The sequence below is a fragment of the Crocuta crocuta genome, unplaced genomic scaffold (genome assembly GCF_008692635.1).
Source record: "Crocuta crocuta isolate KB4526 unplaced genomic scaffold, BGI_CrCroc_1.0 scaffold299, whole genome shotgun sequence".
In the NCBI taxonomy this organism is placed as follows: domain Eukaryota; kingdom Metazoa; phylum Chordata; class Mammalia; order Carnivora; family Hyaenidae; genus Crocuta; species Crocuta crocuta.
The window spans coordinates 2330920-2353295 of NW_027532747.1; the positions used below are offsets into that span (position 1 = coordinate 2330920).

General features: G+C 55.5%; 2 protein-coding genes across 2 annotated transcripts in view; one reads left to right on the forward strand and one right to left on the reverse strand.

Annotated features, from left to right (window-relative positions):
• BEGAIN (brain enriched guanylate kinase associated) overlaps positions 1–6323 on the forward strand; it is a 20367-nt gene extending 14044 nt beyond the window's left edge. The window contains 2 exon segments of the mRNA XM_077780823.1: positions 5598–5768; positions 6124–6323. Of these exon segments, the coding sequence (XP_077636949.1) occupies positions 5598–5768; positions 6124–6323 (371 nt within the window).
• Positions 6324–6739: 416 nt separating this feature from the next.
• Positions 6740–22376, reverse strand: part of WDR25 (WD repeat domain 25) — a 142980-nt gene continuing 127343 nt past the window's right edge. Inside the window, exons 6-8 of the mRNA XM_077780923.1 lie at positions 10553–10723; positions 7788–7928; positions 6740–7238 (exon numbers count right to left, since the gene is read on the reverse strand). Coding sequence (XP_077637049.1) covers positions 7017–7238; positions 7788–7928; positions 10553–10723 — 534 coding nt within the window. The 3' untranslated portion in view covers positions 6740–7016. The remainder of the gene's footprint in view (positions 7239–7787; positions 7929–10552; positions 10724–22376) is intronic.

A 22376-nucleotide genomic window follows, 5' to 3' on the forward strand; every position in this document is an offset into this window, starting at 1 on the left:
AGGACGGGTCTCTCCCTCTTCTCTCTCTGAAATGTCTGTTTTGCCCCATTAAAAAAAAATTTTTTTTTTCACATTTATATTTGAGAGACCGAGAGAGACAGCACAAGTGAGGGAGGGCCAGAGAGAGAGGGAGACACAGAATCCGAAGCAGGCCCCACCCCAGGCTCTGAGCTGTCAGCACAGAGCCCGACGCGGGGCTCGAACCCATGAACTGCGAGATGGTGACCTGAGCCGAAGTCGGTCGCTTAACTGAGCCACCCAGGCGCCCCTGTTTTGACCCATTTTGAAGGGTGTTCCCACTGGGGAGGGAGGGAGTGGGGTTCTCTTCTCCCAGCACATAGAGATGGAGATGCCTTGCCCCGTCCTCTACCCCCCGTGGCTGTGGGGACTCCTCTGCCCCCCGTGGCTGTGGGGACGCCCATCAGCCCCCGGGAGCTGTTCTTTGACGGTCCTCTGCCCTCCTGCTGTGGTTCTCTGCAGTCCCCGGGGTGTGTCTGCTTGTGGGTTTATCCTTCTTGGGGATTCCCAGGGAGTCTTGTATCCGTGGGTTGGTGTATTTCATCAGTTCTGGAAAATTCTCAACTTTTTTTTGTTGTTGTTTCCTCACTCCTCCTGGGGCTGCCTGGGGCCCCTGGCAGCCCCTCTCACCGCACACGGATGCGTGCCGCCCTCCCTCCTGTGGATCCTGCATCTGGGGCCCACGGAGCTCGGCCCGCGGGGTTTGTCTTCAGTTTCACTGACTCGTCTCTGCTTTGTCCGTCTGCCCGCCAAACACAGCCACTGAGTTCGGAGTCTTCGCTCTTTTTTCTGTTCCTGGATGTTCTATATGGTTGTTTTACAAATCTACACTGCTCCGTCAACAGTTTCCTATTCCCTGGAGATTATTTTCCAGCTTGCCTTTTATTTCCTTGAACATGTGGGCATAGCTGGTTCAGACTGGGGCTGGCACTTCCATCGTGTGTTCTCTCCTGATTTCCTGCCCTTGCTGCCTCATTTCCTCATAAGCCTGGTGACCTCAGACGCACGCTCATCGATGTCCTTGAGAATCTCCCTGTGGGTTTCCGTGAGGCCAGGGGTGGAGGCCGCTCCTCACGGGGCTTTATGTCTGCCATTTCCAAGGGCGGGGGCCCTTCCCCTGGGTACCCGGGTCTGGGTACAGGCTCTGAAGTTCCGGGGCCCACCCAGCTCCGTGTAAACGGGGGTGGGTCTGCCTCTCGCCAGGTGACCCCAAGGAGGGGGGTCGTCGGCAGTGGCTCCCAGCATCCCTGCACTTGACCTGCCTCTGCAGGAGAGCCCAGGGCCCGCCCACTGCCCTCCCCAGGACACGTGCCCCCGGAAGCAGTCTCCTCGAGCTGGGGAGACCATGAGAGACTCAGGAGTCAGCTCCCCCCTGGGGCACGGGTTCCTTGTGCACAGATAGGAAGCGACCCTGAAGGAGCTGGGGAGCAGCAGGAAGGGTGCACGGAGAAACACGTGGCCCCCGGCCCCCCCCAGCCATGCAGAGGTGTTCCTAGGGGACCCCGAGCCTGGTCAGCCCCACGCGCCATGCCTCTTTCTGGCCTCGGCGGCGTTCCCACCTCTGAGTGGTAAGGGCCCTGCCTGGCTCCAGCTCCTCAGCGTCTATGGACTCAGAAGCGCTCGGCCCTGGGCAGCGGGCTGGGGATCCCTGGGCCCAGGGCCCACTTGGATTCGGCGCTTTAGCCCCCACACCACCGCTGCAGAGCCTGCGCCCCCCATGGGGATCTCCAGGTCTTACACAGCTGCTGTGCCATGGCCCCAACGCCAGCCCCACCCAGGGCTCCGAGGGGTCTAGTTCCCAGAGGGCCCTGCTCAGGGCTGGGTGAGGACTTCCTTGGCCTCAGAGCCAGGGAGCCTGCAAGCACAGGCTGGCCTGGCCACACAGAGCGGGGGTGGGGGTCTAGAACTCCATCACAGGACTGAGTGGCAGGGTAGGCTGCCGCCACCCTGAGCTGGGGCCAGCAGGGATGCCATGCAAAGCAGCCCCAAATCACTTCTGGGGGCTCAGCTGGGAAAACTTGGTTTCCCTCCGGATCCCCTGGCTCAAAACCAGCTCATCATGACGCCGGGCCTTGGCACTGGCTCTGGCCGGTGCCTCTCTCAGAACCCCGGGTGGGGACTTGATGCTTCCCCCCTTTTCCTAGTAATGGGGCCAGTAGTGTAGTCACAGGGACCTCGCTCTGCCCACGAGGGGTCAGCGGCTGGGGGGAGGCAGATGGCCTGACACTGGGCTCAAGGGCCATCCAGAGAGGCCAAGGGCCATACTGCTGCGGGAGGGAGAGAGCAGGCAGCCAGGGGGAGGCTCGTGCTGGGTGCCGCAGGACGAACAGGAGCCCATCAGGCATTTCGGGCAAAGGGAGCCGCCTGCGGAAAGACAGACTTGTGATGGCTGCGGAGTTCCAGCAGCGGCTCAGTGCGTCTCCTTGAGGGTCCGGCCTGGGGGCCACCAGTTTCCCTCCGGATGTCCCGTCCCGGGATGGATGTGCTGCTAGATGCGAACTTCCGGGCCCTGGTGGGGCCTCGCCCTCTACTTCCTTAGCCCCGTGTTCCCGGGCAGCCAGCCGGGCCACAGTGTGGGGCTCCCTCCTCCAGTGGTCCCCCTCCCCCTGCACCCCTGCACGGAGAGTCCCACCCCATCCTCAGGGAGGCCCCCACTGCACACCCACACCCCCCTGCCAATTCCGGCACACGCCCCATGCAGCACAGGGCGGCGCAGAACTGGGCTCTGCCGCTCGCTGGCCACGTGCCGCTTTCCTCTTCTGGAGCCAGGGACGTTGACGGGGTTCCCGGGGGTCCTCGCGGCAGCTGGCTGTCCCAGGGCACAGGGAGACGCAGGCCGGGCTGGGGGTGGGCTCCATGACAGGGAAAGGGCACGGCCTTCGGCCTCAGTCCTCTGAGCAGCAGTGTCCTCGGCTGGATAGCAGGGTCGGGCCACCTGGGGGGGGGGGGTCTCCGAGTGTCTGCTCCACCTGGAACGTTGCGGCCACGCACTGGCACTGCCAGAAGACAGCCTTCTTCTCCCACGAAGGCTTCAGATCTGCAGCTCAGATCTGTAGGTGAGGGTGAAGGTAGGCACTCAGCCCGGAAAGGCGGGGGGAGGGGACAGCCCACACTTGGTTTTCATCCCCGCTCCATGGCTGCTAAATTTAGCTCCCTTATTCTAAAGTTGCAGAAGATGAACTCCCCGGCACCTTGCACAGGGTCAGAGTGAGCCTTTAAGGACGCTCTTTGGAAGAAAGCTTTAGGAAAAGGAAACAGATAAAGGCACGGAGCACGCCTGCCGTTCTTCCCGGTGAAAGCCGACACGAGAGCGGCTGGCGGCCAGCTGGCACCTCCAGGGTGTGGAGGTGAGGGGTCACGTCCCCAGAGGGGAGCACCAAGAAATACCCTCGTGGGGGGCCTGGACATGCCCCTGCTCCAGGAGGGTCAGAGAAACCGAATCCCCGGACAGAGACGCGGGTGGTGGTTGCCCCAAGGGAAGTTGAGAGGGTAGCAGTCTACAGGCCTTCACCCGGCATCTTCTCCCCTGCTTGTTCCTACAGGCCCACTTTACAGATGATGACACTGAGGCTCAGAGAGGCAGAGCGCCTGAGGCAAGCGAGTGAGTGATGGGCTTGGGGCCCGAGTCTGTCTCCTGGTCCTAAACCCCACAGGGCTGCAGACGGCGAGGCTGTGCACTCAGCACGCGAGGGGGGCCGCGCAGCTGCGGACAGAGGGGTCACCCTGTGGCCACAGCCGGCACGCACACCGAAGCCTGATTTAATATGGTCTGTAAACAACACTCATATTAAAAAAGTGGTAGAGGCGCCCGGGTGGCTCAGTCGGTTAAGTGTCCCCTTCTTGGTTTGGGCTCAGATCATGATCTCACGATTCAGGAGTTCGAGCCCCACGTCGGGCTCTGAGCTGACATCATGGAGCCTGCTTGGGATTCTCTGTCTCCTCTCTCTGCCCCTCCCCTGCTCTCTCTCTTTCTCAAAACAAACACACAAACATTGAAAGTGGCATTACTACCATACCACAGTGGGGAAAGCAAGCAGAAAACCCTGTGCTGAGTCCCTCCCCCAGAAGCTACTCCACACAAGGAAGGAGCAGAGCGCCTGCTTCAGGCTGTGCTGGAAAGAGGACATCTGGGCTCCGGGATCAGGGGCTGGACAGTGGGCACTGCGGGGGGGGGGGGGGGCCCGGNGCCAGCCCCTCCGGAGCCCTCCAGACCCCCTGCACCGCAGACGAGTACAGCCCCGCCTCTCGGCCTGTGTCCAGGTTCATTCACCCATCACTGGTTCCTCTGACAGGCGCGTGCGGAGGGCCTGTTCAGGCTGGATCTGGGGAAACGCACCCTCGGGAACACACTTGTGGGCCCGCCACCCTCCCCTCCAGCCCCGTGGGGAGAGCGGGGCCTGGCCAAGAGGCCCTGGTCCCGCGTGGGCGCGTGACAGAAACCAGCCAATCAGAGCCTTTTCCTTCCCTGACCCTTGTCAAGCGGGAAGAGAGGAGGGAGGCGGCCTCCTGCCGGGGCTCCTACAAGGAGAGGGAGCCTGGCCCGGCCGAGGCCCAGCGGGCTGGGAGGGTCCTGGCGGCCCCTGGGCTGCCGTGATGAGCCCTGGGAATGGGGCCAAACTGCAGCCTCTGGTCAAAACTGGCTCCAGTCCTGCACCCAGTGGTGGGCGGACACTGATATTAACATGATTTCCGATACTAACACTCCCGGCTGCCGTTGCCTGAGCGCCTACTGCATACAGGCCCTGCCTACAGCCATCCAGACCCGCCTCATTAATCCTCACAAGCTGGGTACTACCAATTCTCCTTTCGTAGAAGGAGAAACTGAGGCACCGGGCGGCTCAGCTCTCGTCCGCAGCCACACGATGAAAGGCGATGGCAGGGTTTAAGTCTATACTCGTCTGACCCCAAAGCCCGTGTCCTGCCAACAGGCCACACTTGCTGTGGGCCGGGCCCAGGTGTGCCGTGGGGAGCAGGCAGGGAGCCCCGTGTTGTGGGGAAGGGGGGACGTCACCAGACAGAGCCAAGCACTCGGGGGAAAGGACCGAGAACGACTGGAACACGTTAGACACAGAGGTCAGGAAGGCGCCCTGAAGGCCCACAGCAGGAGAAAGGCAAGGAGCTGGGGGACACCGGGGAAGGAGTGACGCAGCAGAGGGGGCAGCGGGAGCAAAGGCCCTGAGGCACCATGCCGTGGGAGACAGCGGAGCCGTTAGCCCATCAGGGATGAGGGTGATATGGGGAGGCTTCATTTCACGGAGAAAGTGACGGAAGGCAGGCTTCCCACACGGAGCGGGGAACTCATGTAGGGGTGGGGGGTGAGAAGGAGGGTGGGTGAGAGGCTCGCCGGGCAGCCACACGAGGGGTGAGGGAGGCGCGTCCGTCACCTGCGCAAGGATCTCAACGGACGTGCCCCTGCTCCCCACTGCTCTGCTCAGGCCAGTGGGGGTTTCCACTTCTGCAGGGGACGGGCCTGCTGAGCGTGGGCTGTGATTGTCTTTCTTTTCACCAGACCAGACATTCCTGAGCCTAAAAAGAGAAGGCGCTCCCAACCTGAGCTCCGCCCACACCCTGCGTGGCAGCAGACAGTCACCGGGCCCCTGTGTCCTGCATGAGTCTGGGCGCTCACGTCTTTCACCAGAAGATCGTGAGCTCCGCAGCTCCTGCCCCCACTCTCAGCCTCAGCGTCCCCCCAGCCCCAGTCCAGTTACAGCAGGTGCTGCATCCGCTCAGCACCCACTACCTGCCCAAGGGTGAGGGTGGGGAGGGTCTACACTGAATGCAGGGTGGGCCAGTGGGGGCAGGGAGGAAGGCTAGAAAAGGAGTCAGACCTCAGGATCAGCCCTACCTCAGGGCCTTTGCACTGCCCTTTCCTCTGCCCGGAACACCCAATTTGTGGACCCCCTGAGCATGAGACACCTGAAATAGACATATGTACGCACGAGTCCTCCGCAAGCTCCAGACACCCTTCCAGGGAAGGGAACCCCCGGGGTGCCGGCACCCAGCACAGATGTGGGCTCCTTGGAGCCATACAGCAAGCCTGCAGGCTGGGGGTTCCGACTCAGAGAGGAGAGATGACTCCCAAGGTCTCAGCTGTGCCGACGGCAGAGCGGGCCTGGAAGCCGGGTTCTGGAGAGGCAAAGCTGGGCACCGGTGGTTCCTACTCCGCTGGCCCCCCGCCCCGGGCCCCGTCCTCAGGGCCTCTGTACCTCCTCACCGAGTCCTCTGCTGGGGATGCCCGCCTCACCAGCTCACCGTCTGCTTCTGCCAGGAAGCCCTCCAAGGCCACAGGGACGCCTCTCCCCTGACGTGATACCTGCCGCTCAGGGGATCCTTGGGCTCTTGGCTCTTGGAGAGGCCCCTCCGCCTCCCTGGTAGGGTCTGGTGGACCCACCCTCTTCTCCCCCCCGCCCGGCTTGGCAGGGGTCCTCAGGAACAGCCCTCCTTCCCTCTAGGCGGGGACTCTGTGGGCCATCCTGGTGGGGACAGGACGGAGCCTGGGCCCCATGGCACTGGCGGGGACTGTCGTGCTGCAGTGCGGAGTTCCTGAGGGCAGGCCTGAGACCCGGGGGCCCCCGTGGGACCCCAGGCACCCATCGTCAGGGTCAGCAGAGAGGGCTGCCCCATCTCAAGCTCCCCCTGGTCCTGTGTCAACTCCAGAAGGCCCGGGACTGCGAGGGTGCGACGAAGCTGCCAGCACATACTTGTCACTGAAACACCCTGAGAAACAGCAGGACACTCGTGTTTATTGAGCATCGGCAGCAAGCGGCCAGGCGCCTTCACCTAACGGAGTCCTCACAGCCCCAAGGCAGACACATCTCTGTCCCCACTTTACAGATAAGGAAACTGAGGCTCAGAGGGTGGTAGAGGCCCCTTCTACCCAGCTCGGGTCACAGAGGCAACCTCAGCAGTTACTCACACACACACCCCCACCCCCCGCCCCTGGAGCAAACGGGCGCCTGAGGCCTGGCCGGTATCCGGAAGGCTCTGCACCAGGAAGCTCAGTGCCAGATCTTAATGTCGCCCTCCCAGGAGCAGGTGGCGAGGACAGAGGGCAGCACAGGGTGGAAGGTGGCACCGACGCAGGCCTGTGCGTGCCCCGGCAGCGTGCGTGCCCGGCTGGCAGTGCGGAAGCTGTAGAGCAGGACGCGGCCGTCGGCGCTGCCCGTCACCAGCAGGTCGCCGTCCGGGGAGCACTCGCAGCCCACCGCGTAGCCTTCCACCTGCAGAGGCCGACACACAGGGTGAGCGGGCCACGCCACAGCTGCTCCTCCAGGCCGCCCGTGAGGCGGGGCCCTTGTGCCCATTCCACAGAGGGGAGGACTGAGGCTCAGGGCAGGGGCCCCAACACCCCCAGAGCCAAGGCCGGGCTCCGTGCAGAAGGCTGGTCCTAGGGTGGGTCTTGTCTCCCGAAGCCGTGGCACAGTTGATGGTGCCTGGCCTCGCCGACAGCCACCGAGTCCTCGGCCCCTTCTGCCCCCGTGGGGCGGGCCTCAGTGGGGAAAGGGGACAGATGCAGACCGGCCCCCACCCCTGTTCTGTCCTATCTGCCCTCCCTCACCCCCATGACACGCCCCTGCGAGCCAACAAGTGAGGGAAAACCTTTCCTTCCCGGCCCCGGGGGCTAGAGGCAGGGTCCGATGTGGCCCAGGGCCTTTGGTGACCACCGGCCACGTGGCATGTGGCCACCCAGGAAACAGAAAACAGAATCCTCCCAGAAAGAGGGTCTGTGCAGTCTGCCCCCTCCCCCCCCACCCCGTCCATGGCGGCNNCTCGTGCCCCTCGTAGCGCCGCCGTCTGCTCATCCGGTATGGCCGCACGGCGGAGAAAAGGGCCAGGTAGTTGCCGTTGGTCTGTGCAAGGAACACCGGCTCCCGCGGGTGCAAGGCCAGGCTGGGGCACGTGTACCTCTCCTGAGAAACAGGCCAAGGGGAGGCTGGGAAAAGCTCCCCGCTGGCCTTCTGCCCCCCAGACACATCCCCCAGCACCACAGTCCTGGAGCCTTGCACCCCGAGGCCCACGCTTACAGGTCTGCACCAGGTTCCTGCGGCTGCTTAACTAAATGCCACAAACGTAGTGGCTTAAAACTACACACGTGTCTGACACAGGTCTCACTGGGCTGAAATCGAGGTTGTCAGCCGAGCGGCATTCCTTCTGGAGGCTCTGGGGGGTGATCTGTTTTCCTGCCCTTCCTGGCATCCCTTGGTACATGGCCCTAGGGGTGGATGGGAAAATGGCCCCCACGCTACCACCCATGTAGTGGGTGCCTGGGGCCTGTGTCCCCTTCTGTGGCAGGAACACGGACAGGGTGTCTCTGCAGATAGAATTAAGTTAAGCATCTTGAGGCGGGACAGCATCCCCGGTTAGCGCCCTAAAGCGCACTCACACACGTCCTTTAAGAGGAAGGCAGCAGGAGAGCACCCTCACGGAGAAGGGGGCAGGGACCTGAGGCTGCCAGCGTGAGGAGGAAGGGGCGGACTCGCCCCGACAACCCTGATTTCCGCCCAGGGAGACTCGTCACAGACATCTGGCCTCCAGAACAGAGAATGCGCTCGTTTCTAAGACACCAAGTCTGTGGTACTTGGCCACACAGTGACAGGCAGCAAGTCTGCACACCTGTCTCCCGCCGCCCCAGGGAGCTCCCGGGGCAGCCCCAGCCTGCCCACCCCCACCCCGCGGCCCGTGCGCCCACTGGCTGTGGACGCCATGGCCAGGGGAGAAGATAACGGCGGGAACAGAGTGCTCAAACCACAAGGCAAGGAGCTGTCACCGCCGAGCGGGCTGCATCACAGGGAAACACCCCTAAAAACTCCCTTCTCAACTGCATCTACGTGTTGTCCTGAAGCCACGCTGTCTGCAAGAGCCCAAACTTGGAGAGCCAAGTGGGGGCGGCTGGAATTCAGCTGCATCAGTGGCCTGGAGGCTGCGCTGGCCGGGAACGAGCGTCCGGGCATGTTCTACGAGCAGAGCGCCTGCTCCCCGCTCAGAGCGAGTGGTGTGGTTTGGAGGAGGGCCCGTGGCCGGCCACGCGGCCCCCGTGCACCTCCCCCGTGTGCCTGCTCCGCACCGGCTGCTGGACGCAGAAGGCCGGGGTGGCCGACGGGCCCGTGCAGCCCCTCCCAGGGCCTGTGCTTCCCAGGGGGCTACGCCAGAACCTGCAGCGAAGGCGTAGAGGCTGGTGTGCTCGGGGCCCCTTAGAACCCTCCGAGAACAGGACATGCAGGGAGGGGGAGAAGGTACAGCTGTGCACCTGATATATATTCTTAAATTCGGTGGGGGGAGCACCGAGGAGATTAGCTATGGCTTACCTGAAATCTTAAAAGGTGATGGTGGTGGTGGTGGTGGTGGTGGTGGTGGTCACAATGGTGATGGTGATGGTGGCAATGGCAATGTTAATAATGGTGGTGATGCTGACGATGCTAATGATAATGGTGGTGGTGACGGTGGTGGTGGTGATGGTGACAGTGGTGACGGTGGTGATGGTGACAGTGGGGATGGTGATGGTGACAGTGGTGATGGTAATGGTGACAGTGGTGATGGAGGTGGTGATGGTGGTGGTGGTGACAGTGGGGATGGTGGTGGTGGTGATGCTGGTGACGATGGTGGTGATGGCAGGCAATGCATTTATGGAGCACCTCTTGTGCCTGGCACTGTGCTAGACCCTTTATAAGCATTATCTCCTTCAATTCTCAAAACCACTCTGAGATAAATATATTCTCATCCTCAATTTCCTAAGAAGAAAACAAGAATCAAAAAGGCTAAATAGGGGCGCCTGGGTGGCTTAGTCGGTTAAGCGTCCGACTTTCGCTTGGGTCATGATCTCGCAGTTCGTGGGTTCGAGCCCCGCGTCGGGCTCTGTGCTGACTGCCAGCTCAGAGCCTGGAGCCTGTTTCAGAGTCTGTGACTCCCTCTCTCTCTGACCCTCCCCTGCTCACGCTGTCTCTCTCTCTCTCCTAGAAATAAATAAAAAAGGTTAAAAAAAAAATTTAAAAAAAAAAAAAAAAAAAAAAAGCCTAAATAATGGGACCAGGGTCCTCAGCTTGTGAGTGGTGAATCCAGGAATCCAGGACTTCAACACCAGGTCTAACCTCAGGTCCCGGCTTGAACTTCCAAGTCACAGCTCCTGCCAAAAGCACTGAGCCAAGGCCGGGCAGAAACCCATGGGCTGGCTGGGGTGGCGGAGGGAAGGCAGGACTGCTTGGGTCGTGTGGCTGTCCTCCATCGATCTGGACAGGTGGCCCCTCCACGCCCTTCCCCTGTGGGTGCCATGCCAAGCAAGGGATGCGTAGGAGAGGTATGGAGGTGCCGGATCTGGAGCCTCTGGGAGGCTTTCCGGGCAGATTGGGACTTGCGCTCATCTCCCCGCCCCCCCCAACCCCTGCCCAGGCGTTCCAGGTACTGGGACGGTCTCAAAATATCCTGCCCACAGGGCCATCTCCTGCAGGAAGTGACCTGCAACCCCCGGCCGCCTGGGGCTACCTGGATACGTCCTGCAGCAGACACAAACTGAAAAGCGATGCCACATGGGGTTTCTCACATGGAAAATCTGGTTGGAGATTTTGGCAGAGCTCCGGAAATCCCAGGCAATAATGGTGCGGTCAGCAGAGTCCCGGCTCGAAGCATCCGTGCTGCTCAGAAACTCAGAGCCTTCCTGGAGGAAGAGGATGTCCAAGGTCTGCTGGATGGTCGCCTTGTAGCTCCTCACCACCTGCAAGAGCAGGCGCCGGTCAGGCTGGTGGGCAGGCACCCAAGGGGAGGGCCACCCAAAGCCCGGACGGCAGACAGGTTTGGCGAGGGCCGTGCTGGGCTGCTAGGAGATACCTCCCACAGTCAGTCCTCCCTGTCACGGGCCCTCCCCACATCTAGTGGCGCATGGTCACCATCCACTGGCCACCCAGGGATGCGTGGTGATCTCTCTGATCACACTGGTCCCCTACAGGGCAGCTGGTGCCTGACGAAAGTGAGCTTAGGGAAGGGCCTGCTGCCCAAGGGCACCTAAAAGACATCAATGATGGCTGTTGATACCAGGCCACATGTTGTGACAGTGTCTTGCCTCTTCTTCTTTTTTTTTTAATGTTTTATTTACTTCCGAGAGAGAGAAAGACAGAGCACGAGCCGGGGAGGGGCAGAGAGAGAGGGAGACACAGAAGCAGGCTCCAGGCTCTGAGCTGTCAGCACAGAGCCCGACATGGGGCTCGAACTCAAGAATCACAAGATCATGACCTCAGCCGAAGTTGGGGGCCTAACTGACTAACCCACCCGGGAGCCCCTGAGGGTCTTGCTTCTAAAGACGGCAGGTAATTCATAGCCCACAAAGCCCCAGCCTGCTCTCTCTGGAGTGGTAACTATATTGCGGAAAAGCCGGAGTTCTTGGAGACCGTAAAGGCAGAACCTCAGTACGCAGATTAGCTTTAAAGACACTTCTTACTTCCTAGCATCATGGCCAACATTTCACAGCCTCCTGTCAGTAAACAACGTGATCGAGGATCAGCAGTTCTGTTTCCTCCACAGCATTTTAGCAGTCCCTTCCATTCCAGAGCAACTGGTCTGGGTTGGGGGCGGGTCCCAGTATCAAGACTAACAGGTATCTCCACTTAACAAACACACAGACCTCACAACTTTAAATTGCAATATTCAGATTGCAACATTCAGCAAGCAGCCAGTACATCGCGGCCTCAGGCCTTCCTGCAGGGCCCGGCGGGCCTGTTTACCAGCTCCCCGGGCGCCACCATGTGGCCACAGCATAAACAGGGTTCTGTGGTCCCTGCGCCTGCTGGCTGTGAAATAAGTCTTGACATTTTTTTTTAAAGTGGAGTTTGCAGCCTTCAAAGTTTTATCATCCTCTTTCAAATTCACGTTACGTGCAGCATTCTATAAAGTCAGCTCAGGCAGTTCTGAGATCCATTCTCCAGATGAGGAACACTGAGGCTCAGAGGTACAGGGATTTGCTCCAAGCCCCACTGTCAGGGTGGTGGGCTTCTCCCTGTCCCTGCTGCTCCCCTTGGGCTCACAATCCAATCTCCTTTTGGTCACTTCCTACCTCCATAAATTTGGGGACAGCTTTCTGGGGGAGGGGGAGGACAAAGGGCTGTTCTTCTCTGACCCTCTTCAGAAGCAGCTCCCGGGGAAGGTGACTGCAGGGTGAGCCCCTTGAGGCCCCAAGAGTGGTGGAGAGGGCAGCCCTGCAGGCCTCTGAACCCACGGCAGAAAGCTGGCGCGTGGCTGCCCCCAGCCCTGAGCCTCCCAGAGTGTGGACACGGAGGGAGGGAGTCCCCGTGCCCCCAGCCAGAGGGGCCGCCTGCCCAGTGCGAGCCTGGGGTCTGGGGGGGCCTGCGTGCCCACCCTCGCGGTCTCCAGTATCCGCTCATCCCAACTCACAACAGCACCACCCCAAGGCCATGTTTGGAATCGGCTTTGCTGCGGGGGAGCAGGAAGGGGAGGGAGCGGTGCCCCATAATCCCAGCTCTGGAGCCACCTCTTCCCTGCTCCTCCCACCCCAGCTTGGGTGACAGTCATCCCTCACTTCAACACCCACCCCACCAGCCACCCCAGGCCTCTCTTTGCCAAGGCCACATGGGTCCTCAACACCTTCCTTCCCCTTTTCCCAAAGCCCTCTGCATCCCCACCATTCGGGGGAGGAGCAGGGAATCCGGGGGGGGGGGCAGCAAATGCCAAGAGAAGAGTAGTCTGGGCCGACTCCTGTCCCTGGAAGTGGCCCATGCACTGGGCAGCCCGTCGTCCCTGGTAGCAGGGGCACGAGGGGGCCCATGGGAGTGGCCCCCAGGGCACTCACAGATGCTGGCGGTTCCCAGCCCCCGGGCAGGACCGTGAGCTGCTGTGGGCGGTCCCGGCCTTCCCACTGCAACACCCCTCCAGCCACAGCACAGTGACCCCACAGGGGCCTGGGGAACACGCTGACCCGGGCAAGGATGGAGGAAGAAGAGGGCCCTCCTTGCCGCCTGCTGAGCGCCCCTGAAGTGGCAGCCACTGGCCCGGGTTCCACATAAATACCTCGTGATGACGGCCCAGAGGGCGGCCTGAAGGCCGGGAAGGAGCAGGGTGCAGGGGGCCCTCAGCCTGTCTGCGACACGAGGACCTGGGTGCCCACCGATACACCTGCCTCCCAGGCGAACTTTCCAGGAGAATGAAAACCACTGTCCTGTTCGTTTCCTGAGAATGGATGGAAATGGCCCCATTCATTAGGGCGCCATAAAACCGAATGGCCGGGAAACAAGCCGTGTTCCGGGCCATCCCTGCCAGTCACGCTGCTGCGAGTAGAAGGCTGACCTTTGAAGTGATGGCTGCCGAGTGTGATTTGCTCGCCTTCATAGCCGCTCCTGCCCCGGCAAAGAGCAGAGCATCCATCTGTGTGTCTGGCTCGGGGGTTTTACGGCCACCGTACACTGCCAGCTGCTACGTCCCCCCCAGGGGCCTGCCCAGCAGGGTCCAGAAGGGAGCCTCGCTCGGACTTTTCTGGGGACCGGGGGCCTCTGTCAGGCCAGCAGATCCTGGACTGAAGGCTTCTAGCCCTGGGGCAAGTGGCAGACGGGAGCTGCACCACGGCACATTCAGGGATGATGAAAATCACCGGGCCCCCCTGAAATCCCACGACTGCCTGGTCCACCAGACAGACCCGGGAAACTCTGGGCTGACTGTGGTTCATCCAAAGCACTGATTTCCCCTCCTCGCATCCCTGCCACTTCCCAAGTGCGTGGGGCTGGGGCACAGGCTAGGCTCAGGTCCTGGCCCAGCTAGTGACCCTCTCCTGGCCTGGGCTTTTGGCCATCACCACAGGAGGACCGGACAGACAGGAGCTAACCTCTGCCTCTGAGTGTGCGGCTGGAGCTCAGAGAGATAGGGGGCTGGGGCTCACTGGAGCCCAGAGTCACAGAGGAGTGGGGTGCACTGGAGTCAGAGACATGGAGGACTGGGGTGCTGGAGTCAGAGACACGCAGGACTGGGGTGCTGGAGTCAGAGACATGCAGGACTGGGGTGCTGGAGCCCAGAGACACACAGGACCGGGGTGCTGGAGCCCAGAGACATGGAGGACCAGGGTGCTGGAGTCAGAGACACGGAGGACCAGGGTGCTGGAGTCAGAGACACGCAGGACCGGGGTGCACTGGAGCCCAGAGACATGCAGGACTGGGGTGCTGGAGTCAGACACAGAGGACCGGGGTGCTGGAGTCAGAGACACAGGGGATCGGGGTGCACTGGAGCCCAGAGACATGGAGGACCGGGTGCTGGAGCCCAGAGACACGAAGGACTGGAGTGCTAGAGTCAGAGACACACAGGACCAGGGTGCACTGGAGTCAGAGACATGGAGGACCGGGGTGCTGGAGTCAGAGACACGGAGAACCATGGTGCACTGGCTGCCTGACCCCACCCACCACTCCTCTGCACCCAATCCTGAGGACAGGCAAGGGGAGACACTGCTCTGGTCCTGCGGGGCCCCATGCTCCCTCAGCCACCTGCCTGCTCCACAGGACGGTGCATCTGGAGCATTCCAGGGTGGCCCTTGGGCAGTGCTGGGTCTGCACGCTGCAGGCATTACCTACGTGTGTGAATTAATGGCCAGCTAAGTGAATGAGTGGATACACAAGTGGATTCATGCACAAAGGGAAAGTGTGCAAAGTAGGCACTTTGAGGTCTCTGGCTCCCAGCAATACCCGGCACTTGGGGCAGAGCCAGCACATGTGAAGCTGCCACCACTGATTCTCAGGGTTTGCCTCTGGCCCTGGACTTGGAGACAAAGGAGACCTGACTCCCTCGGGACTCTGAGACCGTGGTGGTGGTGGTAGCTGGGGGGGCAGAAGCACAGTGCTGTGCTCAATGCCACGTCACCGCTGGCCCATGGAGGCCAAGAGAGGCCTTCCTGCCCAGGGAGAGGGCCCAAGGTCCCCGGCAGACACCTCGGTGTCCAGCCTAATGGCCTGCTGCTGCCTCTGCGGTCCTGGGAAAGCCGCCCCCCACCCCTGCTTCGGCCTCCATAACTGTAAGTGGGGGACGACACAGGGCCCACAGCTTGGGAGCAGGCAAAGGCAGCGGGCCTGGCCCGGAGGCCGACACGCCCCAGAGGCGCACAAGCCGTCTGCTTCAGGGCCAGCCGGGACTCGAGGCCCCAGCACGGAGCTCTGGCTCCTTGGACAAGTCCCTTCTCCTTGAAAAGAAACATCTGGGTCTCTGCAAATGCTAAGGTGTCAGGAGTCTATGCATAAAGGCCTGCTGGAGAGGTGAGCAAAGGGCCTGTTTCTGCAGCTTAAATCCACGCAACTAGCCAATCACCAGGCACGGTATCCACCGAATCCACACAAGTAGCCAATCACTGGGCACGGTGTACACCGAATCCACGCAAGTAGCCAATCACCGGGCACGGTGTACACCGAATCCACGCAAGTAGCCAATCACCGGGCACGGTGTACACCGAATCCACGCAAGTAGCCAATCACAGGGCACGGTGTACACCGAATCCACGCAAGTAGCCAATCACAGGGCACGGTGTACACCGAATCCACGCAAGTAGCCAATCACAGGGCATGGTGTACACCGAATCCATGCAAGTAGCCAATCACCGGGCACGGTATCCACCGAATCCACGCAAGTAGCCAATCACCAGGCACGGTGTACACTGAATTCACGCAAGTAGCCAATCACCGGGCACGGTGTACACCGAATCCACGCAAGTAGCCAATCACAGGGCACGGTGTACACCAGAAGTGCCCTGTTGATAAATTTAAAAAGGATCAGAAATTTACATGAAGAACATCGAAGAGAAGACATGGTTAAGTTTTTCTACAACCTGGGGCTGTGGAATCTTTCCCAGTCATGACTCTGAGGCTAGAAGCAATGAGAAAAAAATGGGTTAAGCTGGCTACACAAAAATAATAATAATTTTAAAAACTATTGTATGGCACAAAAAACAAGTAAATAAGTAAGTAAAAAAGACAATCAGGAGGAATATTTGTGACTTATCTTAGAGGCAAAGGTTATTATCCCTAACACACAGGTTCTCAGAACAGATGAGAAAGACTCAGCACGTCTACAGAAAAAAATAAAAAGCAAGAAAAGTGAAATGTATTCATATGAAAGGAAATGTAATTGGTCCTTTGATCTTGCTCCTAATGAGCATGCAAATTCAAATCACACAGAGATACCATTTCTTAACCTATCAAATTACCAAAGTCCCAGTTTGACAACATGCCGCGTTAGGCGGCTGTGGGGCACGAGCTGACTGTGCGCGCTGCTGACAGAAGCACAAAATGGTACAATCCCTGGGGCAACACCGAGCAAAATACCACACGCCTTGTGTCTCAGCAGTACGCATGACCCGGCAAGCCAACTTGTAGGGACGGTCCCAGGGGTACGCTGGCAAACCCCACAGAGATGTGAATACACCACACTGAAAGCAGCAATACTTAGAAAAATGAAACACTGGAAATAACCCAAATGTACATCCAGAGAGGATCGGCGGAGTAAGTCTTAGCACATCCACGCTCCAGGATGCCTCGGGCCGCAGAGACTGAGGCCTGTCCACCTGCCCAGCTACGGAGCGGCATCCAAGATATACTGCCCAGTACGAAGAGCCAGGTGGTGGGGAAAATGTGTGCAAAATCAATGGAAGAGGTGATGGCAACGTGTGTGTGTGTGTGTGTGTGTGTGTGTGTGTGTCCATCCATTAAAAACAGCAGAAAGATAAACCAGAAGTAAATAAATGAATAAACAGCGGAAGAGAACAGAGTGGAGGAGATGGGAGGAGAGATGGGACTTCGGGGGTTTCTGTAAAGGGCCAGACAGTAAGTACTTCAGGGTCACTGCTGCACGCTCTTCTGTGTGCGTGTCTGCATGCATGTGCACACGTGTCTGTGCTACAGCCATTTCAGAATGTAGAAAAGTTCTCAGCTCCAGAACCGTACAAAACCGGCGGCAAGCCAGATCAGGCCCACCAGCTATAGCTTTCCAATCCCTTCTCTAGAGCCATGTATGTGTTTTATAAAATTATGCAACAAAATTACTTGAAAGCAGTCTCTAAAATGTGAAAGCAGGGGCGCCTGGGTGACTCAGTCAGTTAAGCGTATGACTTCAGTTCAGGTCATGATCTCATGGTTCATCACTTAGAGTCCTGCATCAGGCTCTGTGCTGACAGCTCAGAGCCTGGAGCCTGTTTCGGATTCTGTGTCTCCCTCTCTCTCTGACCCTCCCCTGCTCATGCTGTCTCTATCTCTCTCTCAAAAATAAATAAAACATTTAAAAAAATAAAAAATAAAAAAAATGTGAAAGCAAAATTAAGCTGATAAAACTAACCATGTATTGAGCTGGTCTCTTAGCCACACAAATAGGATTTATTTTAGGAAACATTAAAGGCAAAGTAATTTCATGGCACATCCTTAGATGAATATATGTTCTGAACAGAAAAATCAGTAATTTAGACATGCACTAGACACACACTGTGGACAGAAAGAACCACAAGAAATATTAAACAGTCTTCAGTCACTGCACAGCTAGCATTCACATAAGCCAAAAAAAACTGTGAGAACGTAGATAGAAATAAAAACTTCCAGTATAAAAAAGAGAAAATAGAGAAAACCAAAGACATTAAAGAAAAAAGTTCTGTAATCCTAAATTTGAATTAGGAAAGTCAGTATACACAATGATACATATTTTCTCTCTCTCTTTTTTTTTCTTGGTTTTCTTTTTCAAGATTTTAAGTAACCAGTATGCCCAACACGGGGTCTGAACTCACAACCCCAAGATTAAGAGTCGCATGCTCTACCGACTGAGCCAGCCAGGTGCCCCTAATGTATTTTTTCTTAATAATAAAAACATTTCCTAGCTCTGTCCGCAGAAGGGGCCTAGAACCAAGGAGCAAGCACATGACTCAGATTATGGTCTCCAAACCCAGCTAAGCAGAAGTGACACGGATGACAGACGTCAGCCCCACAATGGTGACTGTAACCGTCTGGCATACGTTTAAGAAGGTAGAGGAAAGAGTGATATGGTTAGTAGAGATGTGGAGGACGTAGGCCTGAAAGACACAGTGTTTGAGATGAAAAATACGTTAGATGTATTAACAGGTGACACACTGCAAAAAGCCAGTGAACTACAAGACATAGCAACTGAAAGTATTCACAGTACACCCGTGAGAAAAAAAGACTAGATCTGAAGATGCAATCTAGTTTTAACCCCAAATTGAGTAAGCCCACTATGATCTCTTACTCTCTCCCACCAATTACAATGAAAAGCTCTGGAGCAAATTCAAGAAGCACCTACCTAAAGGCCTTAAAGAGTAAATAACAACAAGTGGGTTGGGGAGGGAAATAAGTAAGGTCCTAGGTTTGTAGGGCATAGGGATGGGGGTTGCCGTTTGCTGTCTCTTAACTCCTAACTTTGATAAGGGACTTCTTGAAAAAATGGAACTACACAGTGGGCACAAACAGTAAAAATTCCAATATAAATCTGTCATTCTAGTCGAAGGAACAAGCAAATGGGCCCTGGTAAGCCAGAGAAGATGGGGGACATTTCCCAATGTCTCCATTTGCTCTCCTGCCCTGGCCCAATGCCAGCCCCAACAGCAGGGCTCCCGTGCACTGGGTGTACAGTACAAGCACCTAAAACCCAGGGGGCAAACATCTGAGTAGAAGAGCTGGGGAAAAGGGCCTTTATTATAAAAATGCTAAGGAAAATCCACATTACCTTTTTCCTCTCTTTTCTCCAGGTACTTCGCCTTGAAAGGGATCCTAGTTACAGATGGCTGTGACAAGACAGAAGGCTAGTAGTCTGAGACAAAGCCATTTCTCTGGGCAGAAGAACCAGGAAAGGAGGACCCAGGAAGCCAGGCAGTGTGGGAGAGATTCCCAAGAGGAGAGAGCGGAGAGTCCTCTCGTTCTTTGCGTGAAGGGGCATGCACCCCAGGACAACTTCGAAGCCATGCACCCACGGAACCCAGCCACAGAGGCACAGCTGAAGCTCTGAGAAGTGGAACACCATATAGCCACTGCCTGAATCTGAAAGTAACCCCTTTGTGGCCCAGCATCACAGAGAGTTCGAACCTTGCAGTGAAAATGAAAGCGCTGCCCAGTGAAAGAGAGAAAGAACTTGCAAACTGAATCTAACAGGTGTGGCTGCCTTTTAAGACAAACTGCTATTCTCATAGGACTGTAATAGGCTCCAGGATCTTATACTATTCAAAATATGTGGGATATATTCCGAAACTATTTGACATATAAAGAACCAGGAAAATGTAAATAGTAAGTACGACAAAAGAGAAATGATAGAGACCAGTCCCGAAGTGACCCAGATGTTGGAATTATCAGATATAATTATCAGCTATTAAGATAATCCTCAATGGCATAAACACAAACACTCTGGAAATGAATGGATAGATGGCCGCAACAGTGAATAGAAACTACGTACTATTTTAAATAGAAAATTTAGAACTGGGAAAAAATAAAGAAGAAACTCTATAACAAAATGAAGTGAGAAAGACTCTGTGAACTGGAAGACAGATCAACAGAAATGATACAATCTGAAGAAGAAAATTATAGACCCTTAGGGACCTAGCAGAGCCTAAGTATTTTTGTCATGTGGGCTCCTAAAGGGGAGGGGGGAGATGGCAGAGCAAAAAACAATGCATATACTGTTGACTGAGAGGGCCCAGGTTTGGTAGAAGGCATAAACTTACAGTCAAGAGGCCCCGCAAGTCACAGAGAAGACAAAACCAAGGAAAATCAAGCCCTGACACAACATCGCAATCACGCTGCTGAGAAGTTCAAAGGACAAACCTTGAAACCCCCTGGGGAGAAAAATGAAGCAACACCAGACAGCAGTCCGAAACTGTGCAGACTCCCTGTCAATCCTGTGGAGGCCGTGGGTGCAGCGAGAGAGCTGACGAGGAGCGCTGGCCCAGAGCGTTACAGGCACAAAAATATCCCCAGGAATGAAGGTAGGATGAAGGCAGTTTTTACACTAAAGAGTAGTGACAGTAGAGGAAAAGTCGGAACTTCAGGAAACGAAGAGAGAGCACCAGAAACGGCACAGGCCTGGGTCAACACAAGACGCCATTTTTCTCCAACTACGTTCCTCGAAATATGCATGACCGTTGAAAACAGAAATGTTAAGTCCTTAAGGCAAGAAGAAAATGATACTGACGGGAATCTACACAAAAGGTTGAAAAGCAATGGAAACGGTTAAATGTGTGGGGGAAACAGGACATACTTTTCTATTATTAAAATATTTTAAAAATAATTTGCTGTTTCCAACAAAAATAGTAGCAGTGTGTTGTGGGGACTGTAATTTATGTAGAAATAAAATGTATGCCAACAATAGCACAAAGATTAATAAGGGGAAAAACGGGAAATCTGCATACTGTGAAATGTTTATTCAGTACAAAAAGGGTACAACAGGACGTGACCACAGGCAGATAAGACAAAGACGTTTACTACACACTCTAAGCAACCACTAAAAATAAACCACAACACTAATCCAAAGATCAAAAAAGCAAAAAGAACAGGGGCGCTTGGGTGGCTCAGTCAGTTAGGTGTCTGACTCTTGATTTCAGCTCAGGTCGTGATCTCACGGTTCATGAGTTCAAGCCTCACATCGGGCTCTGTGCTAACGGCGTGTAGCCTGCTTGAGATTCTCTCTCTCCCTCTCTCTCTCTGCCCCTCTCCTGCTCACTCTTGCTCGCTCTCTCTCTCTCTCTCTCAAAAATATAAAATAATAATTTTTTTAAATAAAAAAATTTAAAAAGCACAAAACATATGAGGTGAAATCAACACTACGTTAATTCGAGGGAAAAGAGGAGGGTTAAAACAAAACCAAAAAAATGAGAAAAGAGAATAGATGTAACAAAGAAAAACAATGGCAAGATGGCAAATTTAAACCCAACCATACCGATGATTGCATTAAATTAAAAGAGGATAAATACACCGGTTCAAAGGAAAAGATTATTATACGGAATTAAACTAAAACATCAAGATCCAACCATAGGGCTGTCTACAAGAAACACATTTTAAATATAAAGACACACAGAGGTCTAAAGTAAAACACATGGAAAAAGACGCATCCCGCGGTAGTCATCAAAGTAAACCAGGAATGCCTAGGTTAATGACAAGCAGAGTAGATTTCAGAAAAAGAATGTTACCAGGGATAAAGAGAGTCTTTTCATTATGATTAAAGAACCAATTCATCAGGAAAATACAACAATCCTAAACAGTTATTCACCTAATAACAGGGCCTCAAAATAAATGAAAGAAAACAAATAGAACTTACAAAGGAAATAAGACATCCACTACATTCACTCTTCTGGTCACAAATTTCAACCAGCTGCTCTTAATGAAGGCAACAAATGAACAGAAATATCAGAAAGGATACAGAAGCCTTGAATAACACTGTTTACCAACTCGGTCCAGTTGAGATGTATAGAGCATTACTCCCAACAGCAGCAGAATAAACATTCTTTTCAATTACACACAGGACACTTACTGAGATAGACCACATTCTAGGACGTCAAGCAAGTCTCAGTAAACTTAAAAGGACTCAAACATACAATGTATGTTCTGTGCCACAACAGAGCTAAATTAAAAATCAATACGAGATATCTGGAGAACTCCCAAGTATGTAGAATCTAAATGGCGCACCTATGTAATCCATGGACCAAGAAGAAATAAAAAAGGTAATTAGCAAGTATTGTTAACTGAATAAAAGTGAAAACACAATACAGCAATAGTTGTGTAACGTAGCTGCAGAGCCCAGAGTGAAATTCACAGTCCTCCCCTCCCCTCGTCCGAGGTTTCGCTTTCCAGAGCTTCGGCCACCTGTGGTCGGTAACCGTGGTCTGGAGCCAACGGTTCGTCAGAAGGTCAACAGTGGCCTCTCCCTGCGTCACAGCTCCCATGTCACTCACTTCGCTCCATCTCACTGCGCGGGGATTTTATCACCTCACATCGTCACAAGGAAAGAAGGGTAAGTACAGTAGAATAAGATATTTTGAGAGAGAAGGCCCACGTTCACGTAACTCATTATATTGTTATGTTACATGGTTACAAGTGTTCTATTTTATTATTAGGTCCATTAATCTATTACCCGTGCCTAACATATAAATGAATAAATGAAACTTTAACATAGGTGTGTAAGTACAGTATGTGCTATGTACAGGGTTCGGGGCTACCCATGGTTTCAGGCACCTGCTGGGGGTCTTGGGTAAGGGGGGATTCCCTTAGCACTGAACATCTATGTTAGAAAAAAAACTAAAAGTCTCAACTTCCACTTTAAGAAACTTAAAAAATAAGATAAAATTAAGCCCAAAGTTTAAGCAGAAGGAAATAATTAAGATAAGAAATCATTACTTTTTTAAAAGGCAAAAAGAA